The sequence below is a fragment of the Aethalodelphis obliquidens genome, unplaced genomic scaffold (genome assembly GCF_003676395.1).
Source record: "Aethalodelphis obliquidens isolate GAN/ISIS:26980383/991018 unplaced genomic scaffold, ASM367639v1 scaffold53, whole genome shotgun sequence".
NCBI lineage: Eukaryota > Metazoa > Chordata > Mammalia > Artiodactyla > Delphinidae > Aethalodelphis > Aethalodelphis obliquidens.
This window is the reverse complement of record NW_020837997.1, coordinates 10035430-10053260: the sequence shown is the minus strand read 5'-3', so window position 1 is coordinate 10053260 and position 17831 is coordinate 10035430. Positions and strand designations below refer to the sequence as shown.

Genomic DNA, 17831 nt, shown 5'->3' with positions numbered 1-17831 from the left:
CCAGGTTTCCCGGCCAGGCAGGGATCCCCGCTCCCGCTCACCCAGGTGAGAGGTGCAGCGTGGGGACAGCCTTCCCGCGCGATCCTGACTACACCGCTCCCCGGCCTCCTGGGCCCCGCGTGGCTGCACACAGTCTGATGCTGCTCTGGTTCCTGGCCTGCGGCGGGACCCGCTGTTTTCTCCCTGGAAGCCTTTACGATCCTTTCTTATCCTAGGTGTCTGAACGTCACAGTGAGGCTGGGAAGCTCATCCACTGGGCGGGGAACCCGGCAGCTCTCGGAAACTTGGGCCGTTAGTTATTACTTTCTTTCCCTCCGTTTTCTCTCTCTTAAAAAAAAAAAATTCCTATCAGCTGGCTAGTAAACAGCCGGGATTGATCCTTTCATGTCTTTTTCCTTCTCTCTTCATTTTCTTTCATGGGTTCTCTTTCTCGCATTCTTTTTTCTTTCTCCATATGTTTTTCTCTCTCACGTTTACTTTCTGTGACGGTTAGTTTTCTGTGTCAGTGATGGGCAGTGATTTAGTCAAACATTAGTCTAGGCGTCGCCATGGTTCCCGTCCACCATTCCTCGAGTTGAGGTGGAGAAGCTCAGCCTCCACACTGGGGGTGGGCCTCACCTAGTCAGCAGAGGGGCCTTGGGAGCAAAACCGAGGTTTCCCTGAGGAGGAAGGGGTCCCCACCTGTGGACGGCGGCACCTGCTCCCCCCACTTGAGCGTCCAGCCCGTCAGTCCCTGCTACAGACTTTGGACGTGCTGGCCCCGCGATCATGCCTGCCCGTCCCCTGAAATAAATCTCCTTACATTCACACACACACACACACACACACACACACACCCCTAACTCACTATAATACAGTTACATACATCGTTTTAAAACACGTCCACCTAACCCTCGCCCAGGACCATCCTGTGGGGAGCCGACGCCCGTCCCTGCCCCCTGCTTGTACTTGGCAGTGAGGGGATAAAGGCTCACGTCGCGTCCTGTTTTCATCCTGCTGCTGTCCTAGCTGGCCCCTCGCACCACGATTCCCCACCTGGTTCTCATCCCCCACCTGCCGCTACCTGCGCTCCTGTTCTCTCTAGATTCTTCCTTTACCGCACTCCGTGGGGATGCTCTAGGGGCAGAAACAAAGGCTCGTGCTTGAGCTGCCGTGTCTCTCCAGCAGGCGGGCCCGAGATGACGGTTTCTGTCTGCAGAAGCCTTTGTAACCCAGTTTTAGGCCCCAGGGGGCTCTGGGCCTGCCCCGGGAGCCCCCAGGAGTGAGGCCCACAGGCTGGTCTGCGTCTCTGGGCCTTGGCCTCCCTCCCAGGCCTGGAGCTCTCTGGGAGATCAAGGGCACACCTACCTGTAGAAGGACCATTTCAGCAGGAACTGCCGCGCAGCCTTCGGGAAGCTGGGGCTGCCCGCGTGCTGCTTCAGGACCTGGGTGACTACGTTGTCCAGCCAGCTGGCCCACTGGTCCAGGGAGCTCTGCTGCTGCAGGGTCAGCTTGAAGTCCTGCTCCAGACGCTGCACCACGCCCTCCTCGCACTGGCACACCCACGAGGCCTGCTCCTGTAGGGCGCGGGCAGGCGAGGGCCGGGTCAGGACGGAGGGACAGCGACATCTCCCGGGCGCGGCCCTAGGCCGGACACACACCAGCACAGACACCTGCTACTCTCGACCTTTTCCAACTGCGAACTCGGCACCCGCTTCATGGGGCAGAGACGGATGGCCATCCAGAGGGAACCTGCCCGGCTTCCAAGGGCCTAAATCCAGGCTCCCTGCATCCTAGGCCCAGGCTGTACCACGTCTTCGCGTTGCGTTATTTCTAAGCGGCCAGTCCTCTGTGTGCGTGTTTCTGTTTATTCGGTGGATAAACTCAGGGCCTACACTAGACGTAAACACAGCAGCGGGACTCCCCTGACGGCGGCTGCGCTTTCCTAAGCCCAGAGGAGAGAGCCGTGAACGTGGCAGCGGGAAGGCAAATTTTTAATGAAAATGGGCCAAGGCGTCGTCCCAGAGCCTGGAGGCCAGGGGGACGATCACGCAGCGGAGCCCGGGGGTCCCTGAGGACTGTGGGTGCCTCAACTCCGACCCTTCTCATGCAACAGGAGCGTGGGCCGGGCCCGGGTGCGGGGAAGCGCTCGGGAGAGTCACCTGCACGTTGGCGAAGTCCACGCGGTTGAGGTCGCTCAGCATCTGGCTGATCTGCGCCGTGTTCTGCAGCACTGCCCGGGCCGCCTGCGCCAGGTGGTTGAGCGACGTGTAGCGCCGCAGGGTCTGTGCGAAGGCACCGACCACGCCGACCTGGGGCCCGGGAAGGTGTGAGGCTAAGCCCGTCTGCCTCTCTTCTCAGGGGCGTGGCGGCGGAGGGACCAGGAGAGAGCTGTTCTGGCCGGGGAGGGGGACCCGCCCTCCGGACAGTCTCAGAGACCCCAAAATTGAGAATCAGTGAGGGACACGGGCGTCACCAACGCATGGAGTGGCATCTACGGCGGACGCCACGGCACAGGTGAGTTAGAATTCAGCACAGAGTGGCCAGGCCCTGGCTTCTAGGATCCCTCTGGCTCTCTGGGAGGGACGGTAAAAATACCGATTCCCAGGCACCACTGGATCAGACGCTGCGAGGTTTGGCCTGGAAATCTGCACTTTTGAACAGCTCCCCAGCCGATTCCTAAGCGTCCCGACGTTTTACACTCACTGGTCTAACCAGTCAATTCCAGCTTGTGGGGAGCGGGCAGGCGGGATGCCCAGATCTGGCCCCGCCTGTCTGAGGCCGTGAGAATGCTCTCGGGAAGGGAACGGGATCGCCTCTTTTCCACAGGTAGGCCTGATGGCCATGTTTTACATTCTGATCTGTGGCCGAGACGCTAGCAGTAAGGGTGACCACAAAGAGGTTAAATCCCCCTCCTGTGACGAGCAGAGCAACACTCGATCTGCTCTGAATCCACCCACAAGTATCACAGCAAAGACATCTTCTGTCGGGCGCGCCCAGCCAGCACCTGTCCTCCACCAGCAGCAGCCCTGGGCCTTCCTGGAAGGACCACTGACCCTCAGGACACACAGCAGCAGCCCCCTTTCTCTGGGGCCCAGCGGTCCTCCAGTTCCCTGGGGGCAGAGGGACAGGAGCCCCCTCCCTTCACAGCACAGCGGGGCCCGAGGGGGCCTCAGGCTGTAGCCTCTGCCCTCCCCCCCCCACCCCGCAGCGTGGTCTGGAGGCCCAGACCCCAACCCCGACTGTTACCTTGGTCTGGATGACCTGCTGTGGGAAGTCGCTCATGGCGTTCGTCAACCAGCCTTCCAAGCTCTTGGCAAAATTGCGGATGGCCTGTGTCAGGGTACCTGGGGAACACGAGTGTTAACGGTGAGAAAGGCAGTCTTGCCCGTCAGAATCAGCTCACGTGTAAGAGGTGCACACATGCCGTGGAAATGACCACCCACCGAGAACAAGCAACACAGAGAAGAGATGGTGAGAATTTAGGGCACTTAGTGACGGAGGTGCTGAGTGGGAAGTGGGGCCAGCGCCGTTGATCTCTGCTCGTCTACCTGTCTATGCCGGCAGTTCTCACCTGGGGTGATCCTGACCCCAGGGGACACTGGGCCATGTCTGGGGACATCATGGTTGTCACACTGGGGCGGCTCCTGGCATAGAGGGGATGGGGCCACAGTGCCCAGGATCGCCCCCCCCCCGGAGATGGACCCACCCCGATGTCATTGGGCTGAGTGGAGGGGGGAGACCCTGATACACACACGTGCATGTAAACATATTCTACCAACTTCCAAATTTATTTTGAGATGGCTTGCAATAAGAAATACATTTCTTTGAAAAAAGAAAACCACCCCTAGTGTTATAAAAGGAAATATACCCAATCTCAAACCTTAATACACAGAGACACTAAAAGCACACTACACTGAACAGTCTCCAGGCTGGCAAGGCCAAAGGAGAACTGCAACGCTTTTGCTGCTTCCCATTTTCTGGCCAAAAAAAGCAGCAGACCAGGTCATCAAAAAGATGGAGGTTCCCCAGCGCTAACAGGCACGGATGTTAACAGGCAGCCGTTCGGGAAGAGCGAGGCTCAGCGCCCGGCCTCCTCGCCCTCACGAGGTCGGGACTCGCGTCCTGGGGGCCCGAGGGACAGCCCCTGTGTAGGGGGCCCCCTGGTGGCGGGTGTTGTCACCACCTCCGGAGGCCACAAGGGCGGGTGGGGGCAGAGGCCCTGGGAGGGTCCCCACGGCCCGCATCAGCCCCAGACGGGTGTAGCCATCAAGGGCCACCATCTCCTTTTCTCTCCCTTCCTCAGTCAAGGCCGCTGGAATCTGGAGAAGGTCTGAAGAATCCACCCCTTCATGCTGCAGACTCACAGTGCTGGGAGGAAGCCGAGCTCAGCGTCAGATCAGCTGGGGAAGCGGGTTAGAACCCGACTCAGCCCCCGCCCCCCGAGGCTGTCCCGCGACCTCGGCTGGCCTCCACTCTGGGAGTCTCCTCTGGGGAGGTCGCGGGCAGGGGTGTGGGGAGGGGCGCTTACTGGGCACGGGCCGCAGCACGTCTGGGATGAGGATCTCCACCAGCGCCTGGTACAGGATGTGGTCGCAGGTCCTCATCCACCTGAGCACGGGGTCGCACTTGCACAAAGATACCAGCTTGTCCTTGGGGAGGACGGCGCCCTCCGGCTCCTCGTCGCTGCGGGGGACGGGGTCACGGGGGACACAGGTGAGCCGTCAGCCCGGGGCCTGCTCTCGCGGGATAAGCCGAGTGAGGCTGCAGGACCACCTGGGGCAGGCAAGCTCCCTGCCCCGGGGTCACCCCTGAGATCCTCGCCGAACAAAGGGAAATGCCATACGAGTCGCACACCAAGTCAGAGGAAAGACCACACGTGCGTGAGGGGGTCTGAGCGCTGATTCTTGAAAAGCTGGTGCATTTGTGGGTGTCAGCAGGAGACGGTCTGCAGGGCAAACCCAGGCCCCGTGAAACTGAGGCCTGTCTGGGGGCTGACGGGCAGTACCTGGTAGGTAGAGAGGCAGGGCCGTCGCCGGAGGAGGCTTTAGAATTCCAGAAGGAAAGCCACAGCTTCTCAACGTAGTGGAACTGGAGGTTCATCACGACATCTAACGTGGCCTAGGAATAAACACGGCTGGATAAACACTCCGCTGCACTCACACCACGTGGCTGCCATCAGACTGTGCCAAGCAAGCGGCCGGGATACAGGCTGCAGCGGCGTCTTTCCAAACACAGACAGACCACGAGAGGGGATGGGAGTGAACGAAGGAAGATTCCATCCACCCCCTGGCCAGAGGGAGGGGGGGCCAGTCCTGTCTGCTCCTTGTCACCAGCGGGGACACCCAGTGATGCTCTGGCGCTGGTCTCGCGCAGCTGACCGAGGCGCCCACCGGAGCCCCCAGGGCCCGGGCTCGGGGTTCGAGGGGCAGTCACCTCGCAGTGCCGCCGGTAGGCCAGCTGAAGGGCCTTGATGTCGTGCAGCGTGATATTCTCCTGCAGCAGGACACTGCCCAGGTCGGGCGCCGGGAACTCCGGAAAGACGTGGGACACATCTGTGGCGGGGTGGGGGGGAACGAGGGGGCAGGTCAGCAGGGCTGGGGACACTGGCCGTACGTGCTGGTGACCCCATGCCAGCCCTGGCTCCTCTCACACCACACAACCCCTAAGCTTTGGTTTTCTCAGGTGCAGGGAGGGGACAACATCGTCAGCTCCCGGTGACGCACAAAGCACAGGGCCTGGGCCTGGCACACATCGTGCACTCCATCCCCCCAGCATTGGGGGCGCCCAGGTGGGTGACAGCGTCTCCAGAAGACCCAACAGGGGAGGGTTCAGTCGGGGCTCAAAGATACACTAAAGTACACGGAGGCCACCCACGTCTTTAGCGTATCCCGTCACTCCGGGGCAGGGACGGTGCCAGCTGGGGAGGGACTCTCCCAGGGAGGGGCCCGGCTCAGCTGAAAGTACATCCAGTCTTCTTTCTGACGGGCATTTCATTTTACTTATTTTCTTTCAGTTTAGTACATTTTATATTTTAATTTTTGGGCCGAGCCACGCGGCTTGTGGGACCTTAGTTCCCCGATCAGGGATCAAACCTGTGCCTCCTTGCTGTGGAAGTGTGGAGTCCTAACCACTGGACCACCAGGGAATTCCCCTTATTTACTTATTTTTGTGATGGTCACTTTAATCCATTATTTTTGGATTAATATCCATTAATTTGGGAGGAACATGCTGATTATTCTAAAGTCTCAGGGATTCCACAAAGAGGGTTTATCTAGAACTTTCTATGTAATTGAAAAGGTGATATACAAGAAAACTGTCTAAAGCATCCCTGTAGATGCTGCTGGTGCCGAAACCCAGCCCCAGCGGTGCCGAGTGGCCCCAGAGCCTTGCCAGCAGGCCCTGCGCCGGGGTGGGGGGCTCACCGATGTACTGCTGGTGGTGTTGGCTCTGGGCAGCCATGGCCTGCTCAGGTGTGCTGTGCAGGCTGCCGTGCGAGCCGCTCTCCCCAAGGCTGTCCGTCTTCTGGGCTGGCCGGTACCTGGGCAGGGAACACGTGTGCCACCGTGAGGCCCTAACAGCACTGCCCGGAAGGGGCCCAAGGAGTGGAGGACGGAGCAGGATTTGGTTTGGGGTGTGTGTGTAATTTTCTAAAACTAGTGGTCAAGTAGAAAACACGAAATTTACCATTAAAATGGTACTTTTGAGTGCACAGCTCAGTGGCATTAAATACATTCACATTGTCGGGCAACCGTCCCCACGATCATCTCCAGAACTTTCTCATCTTCCCAAACTGAAACTCTGTCCCCATGAAACACGGACCCCCCCTTCCCCTCCCCCAGCCCCTGGCCCCCACCATCTACTTCCTGTCTCTATGGATGTGACTCCTCTAGGGACCTCACATAAGTGGGATCAGACAGTATTTGTCCTTTTGTGTCTGGCGTATTTCACTGAGCATCACGTCCTCTGGGTTCATCCGTGTTGCAGTGAGTGTCAGAATCTCCTTCCTTTTGAAGGCTCAATACCACTCCACTGTACAGATGGACCACATTTGTTTATCCACTCATCTGCTGATGGACACCCGGGTTGCTATTACATGTATATATTCTAACACTTCTCTCTTAGAAGACAAGTGAACTTCTTTACATAGAGTCCCAAACGTCTTACTATTATGTGATCTCAAAGCACGTTCTGAGACTTTTGTTTTGCCCTGAGCTAGAAAGCAGTGGACAGCCTGTCCAGGCAGCAAACTGAGAAACGTAACAGAGAAGGGCTTCCTGGGGTGAGTTGCTCGAGCCCTGAGGGATGCGCATGCCAGGTGGGATGGGTGCGAGGGACCCAGCCTGAGCTGGGCGCGCCTTTCCTTGTGGGATGTAGGGCCAGGCTCACTGGGAGGAGGGAGGACGCCGCTCAGAGGTATGTGGACCACCTGACTTTGTGGGGGTGGGTGGCTCTAAGTGTCAATGGCACAAGCCTGTGGCCCGAACCCCACAATGGAAGCTACAGAGTCCTTGTCTGTGGACGATCAGGTACAGGATGGACTCCTGGTCCCGGAGAATGTTCCAGGCTCTCTCCTGCGACCTCCAACTCCCGTGATCGGCCATGTGGTTGGGAGTCACTGGGACCCCTTAGAGCAGCTAAAATGGGGTGTCAGCCACGCAGCTCAGCTGAGGCACAAAGGTGCCACATGGTAGAGAGTGGGGTGCATCCCTGCCCTGGAGCAGAATGGACCCCGGAGAGGGGCTGGGGACAGGCGGGCAGAGGGGTGAGTGGAAGGGGCCAGGGAGCTGGTATTCGAGTGGGGCCCTGAACGGGGCGTCTCCAACTAGGGCTGCAGAGCACCATTTCTGCCCCCCGTTTTGAAAATAAAGTTTGACGGCCACATGGCCACACCCGTGGCCTTAACGTGGAGGCTTTCACGCTACACGGGCAGAGCTGAAGGGTCTCCACAGATAGTGTCTGCCTGCGAAGCTGAAGATATGCGCTCTCTGGCCTTTTACAGAAAAAGTGTGCTGACCCCTGCCTTAAAAGATGAGTAGGTCTGTGAGGCAGAGAACATTCCGGAAAATGACCAGGCCTTTCCAGCCATCAGATCCAAAGGTCAGGAGGAAGCAGCAACTTAAGTGTATAAGCTTCTTTCTCCTGGCTTCTGGGGTTATGTTCAGTGTTCTCTCTCTTTCTTTGAAGACAGAGAGGAAAAATCAAAGATCTGTGATTCTAACTCTATGGCATTCAGGAAAAGGCAAAAACTACGGAGCCAGTAAAAAAACATCGGCGCTCGCCGGAGGTTGGCGGGGAGGAGGGACCAACAGGAGGAACAGGGAGCGTTTTTAGGGCAGTGAAACTACTCTGTACCATCCTCTAATAGTGGATACAGGTCATTGCACCTTTGTCCAGAGCTACAGAGTGTACGACACAGAGAGTGAACCCTAATGTTGGCTATGGACTTCGGGTGACAAGAACGGGTCTATGTGGGTTCATCAACTGTAACAGAGGCACAACACTGGAGGCCGGGGTGTGGGGGGGCACGTGGGAAATCTCTGCACCTTCCACTCACTTCTGTTGTGACCCTGAAACTGCCCGCGTCCTGCTGGCCTCACTCCACGCCAGGTGCAAGTGAAAGGCAGGGCTCTCCCAGGACGCCGAGATGGGGGCGAATGTGAACTGGTTTCCTCCACTCCATCCATGTTTCATCCATTTCCAGGTTGTGGTCAATGGTCGAGAAACCCCTCTCCCTCCGTTCCTGCTAGTGAAACCTCTCAGCGGGCTGGCTGATCCTTGGGCCGGCCGGGCAGCTCACCCACCTGGGCTTCTGATGCACAGGCTGCTGCCGCATGGCCATGTACTGCGTGTCCTCCTGCAGCCGGTTCAGGGGCGAGTCTGGCTTCAGACGGATCCCGTAGTAATGATACTTGGAGTTGCCCCTAGGAACCAAACATCTGGGGTCAGCTCTCTTTGCAGATGTCCTAAACCGCAAGACAGGGCTCTTTCCCCGCCCTTCTCCCTGGGCTCTCGGGGCCAGTGTTCCCTGGACCGTGTGGGAAACGTTCATGGGCTGTCCCGTGGTCAGAGAGGTTCAGGAAATTCTGTAACCACTTCCCCCTCTGGGATACTCCCTTCTTGTTTTTTAGTATGAAAAAAGCTCTGAGAAGTCCTGCAGTAAAAAAGCCAGTTCAACTTTGTTTAACCCAGCATGGTCTAATAATAGCAATAATCATACTTAGTCATCTAATAACACGTTTTACAAATGGTACAGTTTGGGAAACACTACCTTATTTTATTATGGGAGAAATGATGCTCAAAGGTTTTAAAATAATTTCTTTAAGGAAACAGGTCAGAAGGGGCTCCTCTGGAGGGAAGGACAGACACGCGGCCTTGCAAACACCCCCAGCTCACGGGCTGCCATTTTCCCTGAGCTGGCAACATGGACAAGCCGGGGAGCCTGGGTCCTTCCCAGGTGAGGTGCAAGCTGAACTGGTGCTCGGAGGGAGAAAGCGGGGAGGATGGGCCCCAATTCTGAGGCCAGCATCTGGGACCCTCTGAAGGTGGAGGCCCCAAGAGCCATCTGGAAAGGCCCCAGGGCAGCAGTGGCCGTGTCCCCAGAGGTCATGGACTCCTCCTCCCTGCCCCCCTCTGGCTGCCCACGTTTTGTAAGGATGTCCTCCGTCAGGGATCCCAAGGTGGCAGAGAACTCTCCTGGCCCCGTCCTTTAAGACACCCAGCATGCCCGCTTCTGGGAGGGGGTGAGTGAACGCCGAGACCCACGTGTGTGCGCCTTCACCCAGGGCACGTGGCGAACCCAGCCGGCCACAGGTCAAAGCCATGCAAGATGATCTCATGTGTGGGCCAAGCCCCCCCGCTTTGAACAGAGCGAGGCCGTCTTTTCCTAGTGGGAGGAGCCAAACGCTACTGCCGGGGTCGGGGGTGGAGGGAGAAAGATTCCTGCCCGTGAGGGTCCCTGGCCGCTGTCTGCCAAGAGCAGCCCAGAGTGGATCAGTCCAGGCACAGCAAAAAGCATCAAGACATGGTAAATCCAACTCGACTAGACAGTCCAGAGGCTGCTATTTAAAAAGCCTGCTATGGCCAGGACACGGAAGCAACCTAAGTGTCCATCGACAGATGAATGGATAAAGAAGATGTGGCACATATATACAATGGAACATCACTCAGCCATAAAAAGAAACGAAACTGAACTATTTGTAGTGAGGTGGATGGACCTAGAGGCTGTCATACAGAGTGTAGTAAGTCAGAAACAGAAAAACAAATACCGTATGCTCCCTCTCTCTCTCTCTCTCTCCCTCTCTCCCTCTCTCTCTCTCTCTCTCTCTATATATATATATATGGAACACATATATATGGAATCTAAAAACAAAGGTCATGAAGAACCTAGGGGCAGGACAGGAATAAAGACGCAGACGTAGAGAATGGACTTGAGGACACAGGAAGGGGGAAGGATAAGCTGGGACGAAGTGAGAGAGTGGCATGGACATATACACACCACCAAATGTAAAACAGATAGCTAGTGGGAAGCAGCCGCATAGCATAAGGAGATCAGCTCGGTGCTTTGTGACCATCTAGAGGGGTGGGATAGGGAGGGTGGGAGGGAGGGAGATGCAAGAGGGAGGAGATATGGGGATATATGTATAGCTGATTCACTTTGTTATAAAGCAGAAACTAACACACCATTGTAAAGCAATTATACTCCAATAAAGATGTTAAACAATAAATAAATAAATAAAATAAAAAGCCTGCTATGGAAAATGTCAAACGAAGGGAGAGAGCCGAGGTGAAGCAAAGGGAGAGAGCGGAGGTGAAGCCCGTGTCCCATCACCAGGAGAGAAGCGATCACGGCCCACGGGTGGCCAGGCCGGGCCCAGGCTACCACCAATTCAGGGCAACTCCAGGTGCACCCGGAGCCGCGGACGTCAGGACGTGCCAGGAGGGGGGAGCCTCACGTTCTCCCGAAGCTCGATGTCTGTATAAGGGAAGAGGAGGGTGGGGGGCGGGTGCAAGGGCTGCCAGACACCCTCACCGACCCACCTGGTACCCAGCCGCCGCGTCCTCAAGCCCATGAACACGGAGCGGATCAGCTTCCCAAAGGAGGCCGCGTTCACGGGGTCCAGCTTGTGTTCCTGGCAGTGGCGAAGGTAGTGGTTGTAGAGCGAACTTCTGGGGAGACTCACGCCTTCTGCGGTTTCGTAATTATCCAAGAGCCACTGGAGCTGGATGGACAAGACAGGCCGGATGCTGACGTGGACGCACCGACAGCATCACACGCCTTCTGTCCTCCGAAACGACGGGGAAACTCACCTCTACTCTCACCGATTCAGGTTCAATTACTTAATAGCTTCTTTTCACTTGCTTGTTTATTCCTTCGATTTCTAGCCAAGCTTTCAGGTTCCTTGACTTAATTTACAAAAACCTGCCCGTGATGGAGACTGAAACCCCCACAGGCCTCGCACACCAAATGCTTCCTAAACCTACGGGGATGGAGATGATCTGAGCACACGGGAAAGGAAGACGAAGAAAAACCCCACGGCCCATCCGCATGGCGCCCCGCGTTAAGGTAATACCACCGCAGTCCCGGTACTCAGGACCGAGAAGAAAACAAGCGGGAAACTGAATAAGAGACTGAAAGGCTCGTGTGCCAGGTTTTGTGCTCAGGCCAACGGCAGGGAAGAGGATCCAAGGCCGAAGTCGAGGCCCCCAGAGGTCAGCACTGACTCAGAACTGTCCACACAGAGAGCTCAGTTCCCACACCAAGGGAGGCTGAACCCCCCCACCCACTTTGCACCCACTGCAGAGCGCCCCAAAGGCTGCGGTTTGATCCTGGCTTCGAGACTGTTCCCCAACGGAGGGAGGTCTGGATTTGGAAGAGTGAGCCCGGGAACGAGGCCAGAGGCAGGATCCCACATCAGGATCGGGATGGGGCTCCCTGCTGCCGGGGCCCCTGTCCTCTGTGCTCCCACACGCTCTGTCCTTCTCCCTGGGAGATCACCGCCCCACCCCCCTACCCCCAGCCCCCTCTGGTGCTCGGCCCTGCAAGCCAGGTCATGGCCCCGCCCAGACTTATAAGCCCGCAGGCTGCGAAGTCTGCTGGCGTCACACTTTTAGACACGTTTCGGAATGGTTTTAACATGCAAAGAGGTAGAGAGAACAGACTCCTGAACTCCTGCTTCAACAATCACCACCTCAGGGCCCATTTTACTTCCTCTAAGCCCCACACACTGCCTCTGCCACTTTATCTCAGTTTGAACTCATTTTTAGTGGAGTATAGTTGCTTTACAATGTTTTTGTTTGTTTGTTCATTTGGGGCCACGCCTCGCAGCATACAGAACTTCCCCGACCAGGGATCAAACCCGTGTCTCCTGCAGCGGCAGCGCGGAGCCTTAACCACTGGGCCGCCAGGGAGGCCCCCTCCTGCCATTTTAAAGTGAACCTGATGTGCCTTCGTTTCCTCCCTGGGGACTCCCGGCTCTAACATGGACCCAAGTGAGAGGCGGGTGGTGGGGTCAGCTGGTGGCAGGGATGCTAGAATAAGGAGAGTTTCAGAGGCAGAGGGTGGGCCTGGGCTGGATGTGCAGGATGAAGGTGGGGAAAAGGTCAAAGGTCCAGGTGAAGGGGCCCTGGGGGACTGACAGAGCAGAGGGTCCTATAACACAGCGCTCCCCAACCTTTTTGGCACCAGGGGCCGATTTCGGAAGACAATTCCTCCATAGATCGTGGCGGGGGGGGGAGGGTTCAGGCGGGATGGTGGGGAGTGCTGGGCAGCAGCAGGTGTAGCTTCACTCGCTCCCCTGCCGCTCACTTCCTGCCGTGCGCCCCGTTCTTAACAGGCCGTGGACCAGTGACCCCTGCTCTAACGGAAAGACAGACCTCTGGCCTCCAGAAGGGCTGGGGTAATGGGTTCTGCTTTTGGGAGGTCGGGGAGGAGTGCTGGGCTGGCATTCAGGGTGGAGGTCGGGACCAGATGTGTCAATGCGACACCAAGGAGCCCAGAGCGGGTCTGTGCGGGTGGGGCCGAGGAGGGGTGTGTGAGGCTCAGCGTCGAGGCCTGGGGTCAGGTGCTGCCCCGGGGAAAGCCTGCAGCGGGCCCTCCCCAGGCGCCCTGCAGATGAGGTATCTGCCAACCACCTCCTCACTGAGGGACCAGCCCAGCTGCCGATCCGAGTAGCAGGTTTGAACCAGGGGTCGCCGGCCCTCCCGCCACCACGAAGCCTGCCTCCTGCAGCCCTGTGTGCACGGGAACAGCTGTCCACTCATCTGTCCGTGTGCTGTGGGATGTCATGTGCTGGCTGCGCCCGTGACCCCACAGGGGGATCCCACCCCCACCAGTGGGTGAAGCGGGGGCAGTTACCACGGGGATGCGGGGAGGAGGAGGCAGCAGCCAGAGGCTGAGGGAAACAGGAAAGGGTTCTTCAGTTCCCCCTTTGGGAAAGAACATCACGGTTTCTACTTTCCATCAAGTCACCTAGATATATAATTTTCAAACTTTCCTTAAATGTGCTTTTTTCTACACAAAGGTGGCAGAGCACCCCCCTTCTCTCTCCAAGGCTTTGCTCCGGCCCACGGCTCCCACCCTTAGGGGCCATCTCCTTGGCGCCCCTTGTTCTGACCCCTCCTTCTGTCTTTGATGCTATGAACAAACTGTGAACTTAAATGGTTTAATCACTGCGCACGGCCTGCCCCAGGAGGCACCCTCCTCCCCACCCCGAGGCCCCCCCGCACACACCCCGCCCCCCGCTGCCTTGACTCTGGGGCTAAGGGACTGACATCACCGGGAGTTGGGAAGGAGGGCATGGGTGGCACAGTGGAGCTGCTCCTTTCTTGCGGGTACGCCCCCGGCCTGCTTTGCGCTCACAGCGGCGGGGGGGGGGGGGGGCTGTCCCACCAGCTACGAGCCTTCCCACAGCAGCCTCACCAGCCACAGGGGGGAACTGGGTTCTGTCTGTCGCCCCGCTGTCTAGTTGCAATTGGCTCAGGATCCAGGATGAGGAAGGGCTGGTATTTGCTGGCCCCTGAGCCCCAAGGTTTTCCAGAGCACTGCTCGCCGACACAAGCATTCATTTTCTATCGCTTGTCTCCCTGCTGAAACGGGAGCTCCAGGAAGCAGAGACAGAACCGGGTCTGCCCACGTTTGCACCCCGTGAAGATGCCTCAAGAAACGCTGATGGAGAGGAGGAGGGGCCCGCAGAGCGGAGGGGACCCCAGCATGAGGAGAGCTGACAGCCTCTGGATGTGCAAGCAGGAGGCTCTTCCTGTCTCTGCCACCCTGGCTGGGGAGCACAGGCCGCTTCTAGGGGAGTCCTCTGTGGGAGGGAGAAGCCGGGACCAGGGGCCCAAATGTCTCAGGGTCTGAGCGCCCGGGGGGGTCCTCAGGAGGCTCCTCAGGCCGCGAGGTAGAGGCCTGGGAGGGGCCCCGGACCAGGTCCTGAGAGATGCAGGCTGAGACCCCGCCCGGCACCTGACATGACTGGCCCAACGTGAGAAGGAAGGTTTGGGAAATAAGATGATGGCTTCTGCTCCTGACCACCTGCGCCAAATCCCAAGAATTACACGGAAAGCACACTTCCTTGCGGGTGACTACGTGGACACCGACACCAAGGATGTGTGGTTAACTCCCTCCTGAGTAGAGGTAAGCACAGAGCGAACAGATGCCACCAGCAGCCTCCGAAGCAATAATGGGTTCACTTCCACCCTCTCCGGCGACGAGAGGTGACCCGGAAGGGAGGCTGATGGGAGCTGGAGGGCGGTCTACGGGCTCCGTGAAGGCAGAGCCTCCCCTGTAGGCTGAGCGAGCGCCGGCGGGGTCTGCGCACCGCACTCCTGACGCCGCTACCTGGTGTCATCCCGACCGGCTGAGCATCGCACGTCAGTGACACTAGGTGAACGGCAGGCCCATCTCCCCACCACACAGCCCCGCCTCGCCCGCGGCAGACTGACCGGGTGTGACGGTAGGGAGGCTGTGGCCATGGTGGGTGTGGGGGGGAGAAGTGGTCTGATTCCGGATGGTTCTGAAGGCCAAGGGGCATTGGATGCGGGCTGTGGGCGGAGGAGGGGGCACAAGGATGAGCCTCCAGCAGGACGGCGCTGCCCTGGATGAGCCAGGAAGGTGGCGGGAGGTGCAGGGTCTGCTGTGGGGTGGGGGCGGGGGGCGGTCAGGGCTCAGCCCGCGACACACGTGCGCAGCTGCGCCTCCAGGCGGGCGGGCGCCCTTGGAGGCTCAAGGGTGGAGCTGACGGGAGAGGCCCAGCCTCGACGCCCACTGGGAAAGAGCCTTTCCCTCCAGGAGACCAGGCGGGGTCGTCGAGGTGGTGAGGGGGCCGGGGAAACTCCAAAAAACAGCAGTCCAAGCGCGACCACTGCCGGAGGCCTTCGCCGCCATAATCTGGAGCAACTCCTAGGCAGAGCACCCAGCCCATGAAGCTGCCACAGCCCATCGCCAGCCCAGACTGCAGGGCACGGCTCTGTCACTACACCACCACCTGAAGGCTAAATCATCTTTGACAATTTATGTTTCTTGATTTAAAAAAAAAAAAAAAAAGGTCATACAATCTGAATACGATCCACCTAAAGCAGGTCCTTCTCCCAGGGGCTGGAAATAGTAGTTTATGTGCAGTAAGCAGCGGCCACCTCTGCAGGGACCCATGATGGGGGTCCCTGAGTCAGCAGGGGCTGGGGGCCTCTCCCGATAGACCCGGGGACAGCAGAGGAGCACGCCTGGCTGGCGTGGCTGCAGCCACACGCCACAGTGACACCCTGGTGAGGGATGGCATCTCCATTCCCAGCTCAACTTTCTCTGTCTCCTTCCTCCAAAACAGTCATCCCTCGTTTCCTGCCACCAAATCATGCGTTCCCCTGTTTTAAAGATGGCTTGGGGCCCACCTCTTCCCTCAGGGGCTCCCACACCAAGGCTGGAAGGTCCCTTCAACCCTCAGACACCCTGGTCCGAGTCCCGAGGGCAGCCTGGGGAGCTGGGGTGACCCTGATGTTGGGTTGGGTCTGGAAGGCACAGCCCAGCCTTCCTGGGCTCTGGGCATCTCGCCACCCGGCACCAGGCTCTCCTGCCCGGGCGCGGGGACTGCAGCCGGTGGTGCCCAGGGACAACTGTCTCAGGTGAGCGCGGCCAACTAGGACCACGAAGGGCTCTGCAGGACACAAGGCCGTCTGTCGCCAGGACACACCCTAGCTCTCTCCCCGCCCTCCCTGCCCAGACAAGCTCCTGGCCGGCTGACCGCAGCGCGTGGGGCCGACTCTTTACCGAGATCTTCTTTCTATCCCCTTTGAGTCGCCAAGCCTCAGATCCTACTTCTTACGGCTCCCAATGGGAGAAAATGACTTAACAAACCGCCAGAAGGAAAACGGACACAGGGAGGATCTTCCTGCTCAGAAACTAAACTCAGGAACGGAAGCTGGTTTTGGAGGAGCAGCCAAGGCAAGCCCGCCTCCCGGAGGAAAAGCGTTAGAAAGCCAGAGGCATCCCTGCAGCCAGAGACTGAGGCTCATGCGCTTCACATAGACATTTTAAACTTCCCGCGGATACGCCGCCGGCCTGGGGTCCGCACCCATCCTGCCTTCCTCATGGCTCTCTGGGGCTGCCCTAGCGCCTGGCCTCGCAGGCTGTGCCGTGGCCACGTCTGCTCGAGATCTGAAGAACTCTGGTCCCCGAGCAGAGAATGCTGTCTTGCAGACTTCCTACACGCTCCGCTCTAAGGCTGCAGCCTCCCTTCTCCAGACCTTCCCACCAGGTGACATCATCCGGCAGTGATGGACAACAGGGTGGCCATGACCCACCTAGCCTGGGGCCTGATGGACTTTTGTTTTTCCTTCGAGACAGCCGGGATGAGGCTGCTCTTCCTCCAGGGACCAGCCCTCTGAGGCTCCGCCAATGGGCTGGAGGTGCTGGCCACGCCTGTGCCCCCCGACAAACCCAGAACCTCCTGGATCTTTCCCTAGTGGGCTTCCTGGCCCCGCAGCCCGAATCACTCACTTTGAATGTCGGCCAGTATGAAAGTCTTGCTGGGGTCACAGCTGGGATCGGGTCCAACTAAAGGGGACTTCTTTTCTTTGATGTTTTAATTCTCAAAAGGATGCCAATCCCAACCCGAGTGCTTGAGAAAAGCTGCCAGAAGTGCGCTCTGAACTCCTGCGGCCTGTCCCACCTCCAAACTGCCGAACAAAGTTCCAGTCAGAAGTGCGCTCTGAACTCCTGCGGCCTGTCCTACCTCCAAACTGCCGAACGAAGTTCCAGTCAAGTGAAAGCCGCATTGAGGACGTTTGGAGAAGTAAGGGGAAAAGGGAGGAGTGGGGGGGGGGGGGCGACAGGAGTTTTCCCTCCTCAACGGTCCCCAGAAGTCGAGTCCCTGCACTGTCATCTCTGCCAGCCCCGTCCTGCCACTCAAAGCCACCCAGAGGCAAAGACCTTTGCGCCCTCCTGGTCTTGGGGCCTACGATCACGTGGTGTCCCCAGCAGAGAAAGGTCTTATGCAGCTAAAATCAATAGGAATTAGTTGCTTTGCCCTTTTGTCAAATTACCAATCTTTTTTTATTTTCAAAAAGCTGATCACAGGAGAATTAGCTAAGAACGCTTATGGCACCCCCAATCCGGCGTCATGTTTTGGTTGTGGCCTGAGTACGAATTTATTTACAACGCTTACCCTCTGCCAGGCATGGTGGGGAGGACGTTACATACACTAAGCAGTTTAATCCCTGTTCCCCCCAAGGAGGGAGGCGCTGTCACCCCACTTTCACAAAGGAAGAGCCTGCCTTAATTTCCCTTCGCTGTGGAAGGACGTTTTTGCTGAGTGTAGAAGTCTAGATGGGTTCCCCCCTCTGCACCTTTTCGGCACTTT

At 58.0% G+C, this 17831-nt stretch overlaps 1 protein-coding gene across 15 annotated transcripts in view; it reads right to left on the bottom strand.

Annotated features, from left to right (window-relative positions):
• The window catches only part of LOC113608660 (DNA-binding protein RFX2), a 166110-nt gene that overhangs the window by 73642 nt on the left and 74637 nt on the right, over positions 1–17831 (bottom strand). For 14 of the 15 annotated variants that reach the window (XR_003428375.1, XM_027085346.1, XM_027085347.1 and 11 more), the window contains 9 exons: positions 11020–11201; positions 8784–8903; positions 6405–6520; positions 5416–5534; positions 4988–5100; positions 4511–4665; positions 3229–3326; positions 2142–2291; positions 1348–1556 (listed from right to left, as the gene is read on the bottom strand). Coding sequence is in view for 14 of the 15 variants with exons in the window: in XM_027085346.1 (XP_026941147.1) it covers positions 1348–1556; positions 2142–2291; positions 3229–3326; positions 4511–4665; positions 4988–5100; positions 5416–5534; positions 6405–6520; positions 8784–8903; positions 11020–11201 (1262 nt within the window). In the remaining variant the exon portion in view is untranslated. The other variant, XM_027085344.1, reaches the window with a different exon arrangement.